A 12,274-nucleotide genomic window follows, 5' to 3' on the forward strand; every position below is an offset into this window, starting at 1 on the left:
TTATGTCTAGACCAGGCCTATTCAACCAGAATCGAAGCTGAATAGTCCTGTCTAGACTCTGGTTAATCATATTTAGAATAGCATACTGCAACTCACACCATTTTTACAGTAGGCAGTACGCAAATTTTCTGTGTGCATGAAATATCAAGATGAGCTACTTTGTTGGCAAAAATGTGCAGTATCCTGTATAAGCAGAGCACACTGCTCTGAGTACTGCAACACCTAAATGAAATAATTAACCTGTCTTTCTTTACTTTATTGTTTGCTTGGGCCGGCAAAATAAATAACTACATTTACTAAATCTGAATTAATACGCAATGCATTGTAGCCTACACAGTACTATTGTTTAAAACATGTATCGTAGGCAGCAATGCAGTAATGTGCAGTAAGCAGTATATTAATATTCCAAACAAAGACATTGTGATAGAGAGATAAAGGTAAGCCCAGAAGCAGCACATGCAGGGGGAACACAGAGGGTTGGCTGTGTAGAAGTTTGGAAACAGCATCCCCTGAGCAGCCATCAGATCTAAGTTTGGAGTTTCCTTGGAGGAAATCACCCCAGCCCATCTGCAGACAGAAACAGAGAATATGTTGTGAGCATGTTTCTAATTTATGGTGGAAAAATACATATCAATCCAAGTGAATTACATTTATTTATGGAAGTAAATTATATCTTAACAGACTGACAGACAGAGACAGAGAGAGAGATGTACTTTAGTTTATAGATATGCACAATTTAACAATAGCCCTTATCAGTATTGGATATCCATGCAAATTACTAAATGATCTTGAAAGATATTGAAAAAAGTTTAAATCAGACTGCAACTTTTCCAATGTAAACAACAGTAGACCAGAGGTTCTCAACCAGGGGGCTGAGCACACTAGTGGGCCTTAGCAAACTTCCACGGGGCCCCAATAAATGTTAAATTTAGTTAGTTAGTTATATTAACCAAAGTCCTAGATAACATTTAAAAAAATATATAAAATATATTTAAATTAGAACTTCACAGCATGAAACTGACATAATTTCTTTTATTTTTATTATTACAACAGCAGTACCAGAGGTATATATACATCAGCTAAGATAAGTGGGCCTTCTTTTTGTCTTCAGTATTGGGGCCTTGGAGTCAAAAAGTTTGAGAACCACTGCAGTAGGCTATACTGTTTAACTATGCTAGGTTTCAAAAGTAAAAAAAAGTCCCCCAAAAATTATTTTACATTAACGCATTTGAGGGTCAATTTTATCCAAAGCAACTTACAGTACATTGCATTCGAAATATACATTTGATCAGTTTGTACATTCCCTGAGGAGCGAACAAAGACCCTGGTGTTGCTAGCACCATGCTCTACTGTATTTGGTATGAATCATCATATGAGGATGAGGTTTCAATTCATCCCTTCCAATGCATTATAAATGCTTTGATGTCTGATTGCACTTAAATCATGTGACATTGCGTAGTGTGAATTTTATTTTTTGGTTTAAAAACAGGTAGAACAGTATAAATTAGTAATATAATCTCTTTGGGATATAGTTGTCAGCACTGCATTTTGCAACATACATTGTAATAAATACAAAAATAAAGAGAGAATATGCTATGTATACACAATATACAATATCAACCATAACAAAGTACATCCAACACAGATGTATTTCACACACCAAAGATATGCATTGCACAGACATGTATTGCTTGTACAATTGTATTATATAAACACAAAAATGTGTAAAATCGTGTAAAAAAAAGAGAAAAAGTGTTCAGTTAAATGGTCAGTCAAGCTTCTAACAAAAAGACCTCCAAGGACTTACATCATCCATAAGCATGATGATGATGTTTGTACCATGCTGGCTTCTTGCGGTCTGACCCACACTTACTGCCCATAAGACACAAATGACAGTCGTAAGACCAGAGGAGGACAGTAACTAAGTACATTTACTTGAGTATTGTACTTAAGTACACTTTTTGAGTATCTGTACTTTACTTTATTATTTTACTGGGAACTTATGACTTTAACTTCACTACATTTGAAAGACAAATATTGTACTTTTCACTCCACTACATTTCTATCAAGGTCCTCGAAGTAGAAAGTCGTTAGCAGCTTTGAAAGTCAGTGGCTGATTTCTTTCTTCTCTAAAAACTCAGTAATCACTCTTGTAGGGCTACATGAAGTGATTTCACAGCATTTTTTGAACACTGACCAGTTCCAAATGTGATATTTATTTGCAACAATTCAATTATAAGAATATATATTAGATATTCAATAAGGTATATATTAGACACAATATTGTCTGATTTTGCTAAATTGTGTAAGTGAAAATATTACCTATAAAGCCACAGAAGAACTGTTGTGCGTCTCCTAATAAAACACAAAAGGTGTTGGACTTGAAGCAGCACTGCACAGACTGTTCTGTGTGTGACATCAAAGTACAGAGAGAGCGATTAGACAGCATTTTTTAAATTTTTGTTTTGATGTCAAATAAGTTTTGCTGTTTTGCTTTTTTGTTAAAGCAGCGTTGCTGTTGTAAAGTTAAACATCTACATTTGTGTTGCAGGGTTTTAAAGCAGGTTTGATTTTTCTTTCTTTCTTATCACTCTGTATTTACAAGATTTCACTGTCCACTCTGTTCAAATGTGGATGAATGGCTACACACAGATGTGTGCACACTGTCAGATTTGTGTGAGATCACTACCATCCTGCTTTTGTGGGGGTGGATAGGGGTGTTAATTTTTTTCCCCTATAGGTTTTTAACATTCTAAAAGCTCTTTATTCCAAAGATACTACAAGTAGGGATGGGCGATACCCCTTATTTTGTTTTTGATACGATATCGATACCGATTCGATACTTCTGCACTAAACTTTTAAATTATGAAATTTATGAAATTATTAAATTACTAAGAGTAAAATGGGTAATGAAAACCACTTGACTTTAAGTTTAAAACGCATTTTAACCCGTTTAATCCCAAATTTTCCCCAGACATGAAATATCCAAATGATGTGTCATTAGTAACCCTTTGAAATAATAAAAAAAATTGAGGAAAAGTGTGTGAAAATTTTTATTTTATGGTCAGTCACAATTGTAACCGGTGGGATAATGTGTATACTGAATGAACATATTTCTGCAGTCTTAAAAGTTGTTATATATCTTAGCCCAGCTATTTTAAACTGTTTGATCACATTCTAGGGTTACTATTATGCATCAAAAACCCTTATACAACATTGATAACTGGTTACTGAGATCAAATACAAAAAAATACAACCATCAACGTATTTCAAAATTTTTATTTTTTTGTTACATATATCAACACATTTTTATATTAGTGCTACCAGTATTACAACATTAATATTCTAACTTATTTGTAACATTTGAACTTTTGATTTAGTGCAATATTTTGTACTGCCATTAGGGACTGCCAGTGAATGGCTGTTGCATGCATAAAATGCAACCTTTTTATTCTGACAGTGTATGATTTGTATTAACATTACAGAATAGAACATGATCAATATTATCTTTCAACGTTCGATTGAAATAACTGTAATTGCACAAACTGCGTAGGCTACAATTTCAATTTGTTTATTGTGAAATAATTTTTTTCTGTCCTCTGATAAGCATTGATCAGTGCTTTAATGCTTTCTTATGATACTTTTGGGAAACGCAGCCCTGTTTGAATGCACTGTCAGAAGTGAGGGAACGCTCTCTGTGATTGATTGGTTCTGTCTTGCAACATTTGCGTGTGTAGGTATCAGAACCTACACAATTACTCGCTAACAAAGGTTATTCGTCCAATTCAATGCATATTGTACGCATTATTATTATTATTTTTGTTGATGGCAAACCAACGTCTGGTGCATTTACCGTCCTAAACATTCAACGCTGCAAAGCGAAAGCGTGTTTGTTCGAATCACGAGAAGTATTGCACACAATCACAAGCGCCACGAAACCATGAATCATGTGACTTTGCGTGTCACGTGACCGGTGTTTGTAGCGTCATCATGGCGGTGTGTATAGCAGTCATTGCGAAGGAGGTAAGTGTAAACATTTAATGCTTTTGTGGTGCAGCAAATGATTTCTTGGTAATGGTTGAAGGCATCTGAGATCCGACGTGCTGGATTCATCAGATTTTGATGGATTGATGAGTTTCTAATTTGTGTCGCGATCAGGGCTGTGTAGCAACATTCATATGCGTGCGAATATATTTACTTGCATGGTTTTTACGGTTTAATATAAATACATTGAAATGGCACAAGTGCAGTATGATATGAAATATGTTTTACTTTTTTGTTTTGCAAACCTACATTGTTTTGAACGATGCTTGTGTCATGGGAGAGCGGGGAGGGTTTGTTTTTGCATTCCCATATGTGCGTTATAAATGAAAGTTTGTTTAGAAATCTACAATGTCTTCGAAACTGTGTTAAAGAGTGCTGTTGCAATCTACCACACTACCGGATGAATTGCGACAGCATGCGGGGACGACATCATACAGTTAATTTACAATTCGAAATAATTGACACACCCCCTTCACATTAATTAAAATTACAGAAATACATAACTACACAAAACCACTCAAAACGTAACCGACAATGTATTGGTTAAGTCCTATTTTGTGCAATCTTTGAGTCCAGTCTTTATGAGTTATCATCTGGTCAGCTATTAGATTTCTGATATTGAAGATGAACAATAAAAATATTGTGATGATGCCTAGCTGAAGGTACCTCATCCTGCTTATAATACAGCTACTTAAATAAATGTAGACAGTAATACTGGTAGAGTTTATTTTATTAGCTTTCTTGTATTGACTGCAGAAAGATAAAAAACACTTTCTGGATGAGCAATCATTGGTCCAGTGTTGCTCTGGACATTAGTCATCATTCAAAAAGGTTTGGCTGTGATTGGCTAATCAGAATTAAGTATTTTAGAAAGCCCTTGAATAAATGAAAATTGAATGATAACCTGCTGATTCAGGTAATATTGGTTCTGTCGTTTAACATCCATTAAAATGAATACTTACTTACCTCGTAGTCGTTTATTTATTTTGGAGTAAATGCATTATATTTTTACACACAACTTAATACGTATAAGCTGAAATGTCTTATAACATCTTATGGATTCTTTAAAAATTAGACATGTTCTGTAAATGATTGAACATTGCCATTTGGAAAACCATGGTCTAAGGTAGCATTAGCATGATTTATGCATTGATCAACTCTATTGCAAGTGAACAGATTATTTTAGTCTAGTTCATGTTTATTTCTAAATTTATGCACATTAAGTTGTAATAAAATTACAAGCTGAAATTGTGTTTCCTGTAATGGCAAACTTGCCTCTAGCATTACGTTGATCTCTGCAGAACTATCCACTGTACATTCGGAGCGTTCCTACACAGGGGGAACTCAAGTTCCACTACACCGTGCACACTTCTCTGGACGTGGTGGAGGAGAAGATCTCTGGTGTGGGCAAAGCCTTGGCCGACCAGAGGGAGCTTTATCTGGGACTGCTATATCCAACTGAGGACTACAAAGTGTATCCTTGAAGTCGGCATGAAACGGGTGTTGTGGTTGTCTTTTCTTCCTTATTGTGATGTATATCCGTCTTGTCAAATGAGGAAAAAAAATGCAGGGCCAGACTTGATTTTGTCCATCAGAAATTGATTGGATTGATGGATTGTTGTCGTTTAATACATTTGCGACATTAGAGATGTTGAGAGGGGAAGTGGAAGTTAATGTTTTTGATTAAATATTATGAGGGTTTCAAAAAAAAAATTATGTGCACGTATAAATTCATCATGTGAACACTGCAGTATTCCAACATTGTCAATTTTGATTTCATGGTGACTTTAATAGTGATGGACTGATATATCAGTCGATATTTGACCATTTTGGGATTATCACAATGACCAACAATTGTGTCATTTTCCATCTAACGACAGCCTTGTCTAATTTGCTATTAGGGCTGCACAATTAATCGAATTTCTAATCACAATTATGGATGCCACAATTATGTAACCGTTCAAAGCGGCAATTAATAGTTCAAAGTCCACATATGTTATTCTGCGTGCTTAAGATGCGTTTTTTCTTTCTTTCGCGCTACATGTTATCTTGAGTTTTTCCCATTATTTTAAGTTTAGTTTTAGTATAACATTATAATACCATTCATATTTTTACTTTTTCATAATTTAAAGAAGAAACCAATCCGATGTATAGTTGACATTTAAGGCTTAATACTACAGAAAAGCACAAAGTTTTTCAGTTAGTGTTTTCAGCTTATTTTCACATAAAAATGTGGCATGCAGTTGCATCAAACAATGGTATTAGGGCTGTTGTGATAACCGCAATATCGCAATACCGCGAATGCAAGAACCGCAGCAACCGTGATTTTTGCGCGTTTTCTTTTTTTGTAAGGTTATGCTCTTTTACACTTCAACAAGTTAGTAATGATAACAATGTGTACCATGCTGATTTGTACAGAGGCTTCGTAGATTTGCACTTAGCAAGCCTAAACAGACACTGAATGAGAGAGAGATCGACTGAGCGTGTGCGATTACTTGCGTTTGTCCTCCAGGCCGAGTCATATATATTTGTGAAAATAGGTTGTCATGTCCAAGGAAAGCGAAATCTCTTTCTTAGCACCGACGCATAGCTGGTCAGCTGAGCCTTCTAAAGTGGCGCTCAAAGTTAAAATTATTTCAACAGCGCGTTTTTGAACGTGTAGTTGAATGACAGTCCCTTGTGGCGCAACACTGTTACTGCACTGACTGACAGCCCGTCTAGAATGCACGCGCACAGGTGGAAATATCAATAGAAAGTCTCTTGTCCAGTCAGATTAGAAGATCAGATCAGAACTAACTGTTATACATAGGCTAACTATAGCCTAACGATCTTATTGTCAGGTTCATGTTCTGTAATGTGGACCGTTATTTTGTCATTCTCTTCTGTTTACTTCACTTCCCCGTACCCACTGTATATATAGAGATAGAGATGTGTATGCATGGCGATAATACCGCATACCATGCTATTGAGACACTCAAAATTACCGCAAGGGAAATTCCCTCACCGCGACAGCCCTAAATGGTATAAACATCAATGTAAATTGTGATAATCGTAATTAATAATCACAATTACAATTTCAAGGGAATAATCCGCAATTATGATTTGTGTCATAATCGTGCAGCCCTATTTGCTATCATTAAATTACATGTATTTATAGGAATTATTAGCCATACTGCTCTTCGGATATCAACAACAGCTACTGAGGAACTCGTATCAGTTGACCACTAATTCTTAACCAAAACAGAATGACTGACTTTCTTCTGTGGAACATAAAAGAAGATATTTTGCGAAATGTCAATGGTTGTCCACACAATTGAAGTGAACTTTTAAATTTCTGTTACTAACATTTGAAATACCAATGTTATGAATTGGTATAACAATGCATTGTTATGCATTGTGTTCCACAGAAGAAAGAAATGCATACAGGTGTGTAACATGACAATTTTCATTTTTGAGTTTACTTCCCTTTAAGACCGAAAGCTTTCTAATGCATAACATTTTCAGTCATTATTAAAATATCATCATCTTAACAAGAATTACAGATATGGCTACGTGACAAACTCTAAGGTGAAGTTTGTGATTGTTGTTGACTCTTCCAACACATCTCTGCGAGACAACGAAATTAGAAGTGTAAGTTCTATAGGTGTATTGTGTCAGTTTAACAACAAAGGTGAGATGTCAATCAGATGGGTGTAATGAGCTTTTTGTCTTTGTTCAGATGTTCAGAAAGTTACACAACTCCTTCACTGATGTAATGTGTAACCCATTCTACAATCCTGGTGATCCAATTCAATCAAAGTAAGTGCATTTAGTGAATACATACATTTGGAGTATTTGCTGTGTGTTACAACTGATCCGCTAATGTAATATTTTTCTCTCCTCAGGGCTTTTGACAGTATAGTTTCAACTATGATGGTGCAGGCCTGCTGATGTCCTCTCTTCACAATTGTATATATTTACATCAGGTGTCTATTATGTATTGTTTGCACGTTTGTAAGGTGAAAATAAATTTCATTTTTGTTTCATCATGATAATATTGATTTTATTTACACCAATTTGACAAATTTAAGCACTGAAAAATTCAAAGTACTGAAATTCACAAGACATCTCAGCCTCTCACAGGCATAGTATTTTAAAGAAATGGAATAAAATATACAAATAAAATAGTAACCAGTCAATATAAATCAAGTCTCCGTTTTTGTAGTGTCATTCAAGCTACACACACACACACACACACAAAATATTAACTGAGCTCCCGTTATGCAATTACTGAAACATAAATTAATCAGCACCAAGAAGTGCTTTGAAGATAACAGAAAAGTCAAATTAATATCAAAAAGAATCAACCCAAGGATGAGCTCTTCCATTTTCCCTAAAACAAAAATGACAGTTTTAGAACAACTGAAAAAAACCCCTCCAAATGATGGATTTACAAGTATGGATGTACAAATGTCACATTTGCAAAAAAATCAAATATAAATGTTAAGATACCACTAAGGTCACTGAAATATTGCAATAATTTTAGTCTTCACAAATCTGAAAGCAACATTTTCATTTATTAATATTTTTGTTTTAGTTTAAGTTGCAATGTTATGAGATCGCCACTAAGGTTATTGAATCATCATATTTGAAAAGTGCAAGGTCATGGACCACTGCTGCTCTAAAATAATTAAAGCTCCATATCGTGTGATGTGCTGTTATGTATTGGCAGAACTGACCTAATGAAGTGGCAGCCCCTGAACGGGTTGTAAAATCTCGAGGCACGGAAACCTCGTCCTCGGGACCAACCTCCACGCATGTTTGTGTCTGTAGTCCTGAAACCTGGAATATTTGTTCTTTTTGGCAATACCTAGTTCACAAAGAGTTTGATGTGAGTTGGTTTTCTGTCACAGATTTTCATCCATAATGATTCATGACAAACAAACCAACACAGAGACACCATGGCTATGTTCACACCACAAGCAAAAGTGCCCAATTCTGATTTTCAGTTCATGTTATTTTGTATTATATTAAATATATGCAATTTTAGGAAGTCAGTGATTAAAGTTTTATATATTTTTCCTCATATTTAATTTTTAAACAAAAACATTATTAAAAGATGGTGTACTCCTGTAATTGTAAAATAAAATAAAAATATGTGGTGTGAATGTAGCCTCATTGCCATGTAATGCATAACCATATGCCATTGCTGTACATTTCCATCTCACCTTAATGACACGTCCTCTGAATAGTGTTTCATCTAAAGTCATGGCAGTCCTCACAGACTCCCTCTCTGAGAATTCAATGTTGGCAAAACTACAAGGAAAATCTACTCATAAAACATGCTTGATATTAAAATATATGTTTGTTTTAGAGCCAGTTTGGTACATACCCTTTTGGATGGCCAGTGAATCTATTATACGGTATTGTAACTCTGTTAACATGGCCACAGTACATCTCCAGTTCGTCTGCAGTTGCTCCATAATCCACCTGTAAGTCAATCAATACTGCTTGTAGTGTTCCATAAACATACACTACAAATAATGGAATCATGTAATACATGATTAAAATAAAATACCAATCATAAAGTTCAAATCTGTTTCTACTTATTGCAATAACTACTTGGCAAAGAAAATCTAAAGAACGTAAGAGGCTTACATTCCCCACATAGATAGATAGATCTATCAGAATCCATTTTCTCTGCATACTGAAGAATAATCCTGAGGAAGGCAAGATTACGAAGTTAATTATAATCATATAAAATATTAACATTTTAAATAATGAACATTTAAGGTGAAACATGATAGGGAGGTCCAGGGCTAGTGCTATATTTAGGCCATATAATTCAGTAACCAAGGCTATATTTGTGTTGGTTTTAAACACTAGTGTAAAAATGGCCTAAATTAGAATATTTGTTAATTAAATCGTCCAAATGCATCTAAAAATAAAGGTTCTAAAATAGGGTTTCACAGTGATGCCATGGAAGAATTAATAATTTGCCCCCCCCCCCCAAAAAAATATATTTTATTGAGTGTAATTCTAATATTTTTGCAACAGCTATTTGGGTAAATAAGTGCATCCAATAAAACTACATAAGCACTGGTGTACTTTATAATTTTAACCAAAAATATTAACAGTGAAGTCCTTTATTCATTTTAATATCATGCAATTAATTCATTTTGGTGGGCAAAACAACTGTTTGATTTTCTCACGTTATCTCACATTATTTAAAAACAATGCTTTCATTGCGTTAAATTAACTGTATCTTTTTTTTTTCAGTGGTTCATGATGACAGACATGTTCAATAGCTTTCAGTCAAGACTTCATACTGAAATGGACAGAAAACTAACCTAACTACTATGGTTAAAAATCGAGAAAACTAGAACCTAGAACTTTCAACCAGAAAACTGTTGAAAACTGCAGTCTGCCCTACACAATTCAGAGTTTCATTAATCAGCCAAGTCAATGTTTTTGCCATTGGAGCATGGCATGATAACAGACAGATAACACTCTTCTAGGTTGTACATATAGTACACGTTTAAGTCTAAATTTCAAGTACTGTCCAGGAACTCTGCAAATGTGTCATTGGCACATTTAACTAGGGTTCACACTTGTCACAGAAGGCTGTCCCTGCGCAAGCAGAGATGTCCTTAGATAAGACTACATGCAGGGCTGTAGGACAGCCCTTCTGGGGCATGCCTCATTGGGCAGTGATAAGACACTGTGGCCCAGCAGATGGGCTCAGGTGTGGGCCAGCTGGCTGCTCACCTGCCTGAGGGCTGTAGGGAAGCGGTCTCTCTACCTCATACTGCATGTCAGACTCATCCATTTCCAGCACACGAGTTGAATTGCATCCAGCTCCTGAAGGAACAAGATGATTTTTCACACAAACAGCTCCTTATGTACAAAGAAGAAAAAAAAATGCATGGGTAGATGACATGACATCTCTTGCAGGATGACATTTTAAACTTTGTGTATGATTTTTTCCCCTGTGACCACATATTAACTTTGACACTACTTTAAAAAAATTGTTTACAGGACTATTTAAAAATAACAGTTCACCCAAAAATGAAAAATGACTCATTATTTATTAGTTGAATGCTGTTATTTTTATTTACTTTTTTTTTCTTTTTTTCTTCTGAGGAACACAAAAGAACAATGGCAAAACTTATAAAACTTCATTTCGATGTCCTAAAATAATTTTGGGGTAATCTGTCCCTTTAAATGAACTGAGAGAGGGGGGAAAAATGCTTATTAAGAGTTATTAAAATATTATCTCCTATATGTATAGAAATAAAACCATTTATTTTAAATGTTTAACATAATTAATGTTTAATAACGATTGGTTTGTAGAGTGCAATAAAACATTTAACAATCCTTAATGCCGCGTTACCAAACTGCCAACGACTTTGTGTGATAATTCTCAATGAGAATGACAAACTGACAAAAAACTGCAGTAAGGTAGGCCTATATATGTGAATGTGCGTCTCGATTTCACAGTATTGATCAATTGTGCAATACAAAGAACTTAATTCTCCTAATACAAAACAAAACATTGATTCCCATTAGCGCGCTTACACATTTTTTAAAGATGCGATGAAAAGGCGAATGATAATCTTATAATTGATTTAAGTCATGTGGATTCTGATATTGACAATTTGATCCGCCATGTCCATATGTGAAACGTCCCTGATATTCGCCTAATAGTGATATCTAACGATTTTTCCCACCACATAGCTATTATTGTTCACAGCGGAGTAAACAGACATAATACAATACATATTTTTTTCCTCAGTTTGTACAACTTTACCAAGTGGATCCTCGCTGGTTTTTCTATATATATTGAGATTTGAGGTAATTATTTTCCTCTAAATGATGTTTAAAAAATGATGAGGTTTAAAAAATCATGAAGGGATGTACATTGATATTCCAATCCTAATTGAATCAAATAACAATCCTCTAAAAATCCAGTAAGATCTGCGCCGTAATCTAAAACAAGTCCCATTAGATATTGTGTAATCTTTATTAAAACTCTACTTTTATTGGATCTTTATGATGTACCCAGGCCCAGACTGACCATCGGGAGCACCGGAAAAATTCCCTGTGGCCTTGCAGCTGATTTGGCCCGCTGCCCTTTTTTTTTTTTTTTGGTTATTATTATTATTTTATATTTATGCCTTCTCAATGTACCAAAGTGATCATTTCCGATTTTTTTCATTGATAATAAATCAGAAATCGGTCAGTCTTGACC

The 12,274-nt window shown here is 34.9% G+C and overlaps 2 protein-coding genes and 1 pseudogene across 2 annotated transcripts; 1 reads left to right on the forward strand and 2 right to left on the reverse strand.

Moving 5' to 3' along the window:
• LOC107600355 (N-acetylgalactosamine-6-sulfatase-like) overlaps window positions 1-3,989 on the reverse strand; it is a 51,077-nt pseudogene extending 47,088 nt beyond the window's left edge.
• Window positions 3,952-8,069, forward strand: LOC107600366 (trafficking protein particle complex subunit 2-like protein). Its single transcript, XM_016292239.1, has 5 exons — window positions 3,952-4,023; window positions 5,346-5,518; window positions 7,587-7,674; window positions 7,763-7,842; window positions 7,929-8,069. Exons 1-5 carry the CDS (start codon window positions 3,991-3,993, stop codon window positions 7,972-7,974), a joined length of 420 nt encoding a protein of 139 aa, XP_016147725.1. The 5' UTR covers window positions 3,952-3,990; the 3' UTR covers window positions 7,975-8,069.
• Window positions 8,070-8,142: 73 nt separating this feature from the next.
• LOC107600356 (polyadenylate-binding protein 2-like) lies at window positions 8,143-10,852 on the reverse strand. The gene is made up of 5 exons (XM_016292231.1): window positions 10,792-10,852; window positions 9,416-9,557; window positions 9,252-9,339; window positions 8,763-8,893; window positions 8,143-8,416 (listed from the first exon to the last, which is right to left on the reverse strand). Exons 1-5 carry the CDS (start codon window positions 10,850-10,852, stop codon window positions 8,377-8,379), a joined length of 462 nt encoding a protein of 153 aa, XP_016147717.1. The 3' UTR covers window positions 8,143-8,376.
• Between the last annotated feature and the right edge of the window lie 1,422 nt (window positions 10,853-12,274).

The sequence above is a fragment of the Sinocyclocheilus grahami genome, unplaced genomic scaffold (genome assembly GCF_001515645.1).
Source record: "Sinocyclocheilus grahami isolate Dianchi unplaced genomic scaffold, SAMN03320097.WGS_v1.1 scaffold282.1, whole genome shotgun sequence".
Taxonomy (NCBI): domain Eukaryota; kingdom Metazoa; phylum Chordata; class Actinopteri; order Cypriniformes; family Cyprinidae; genus Sinocyclocheilus; species Sinocyclocheilus grahami.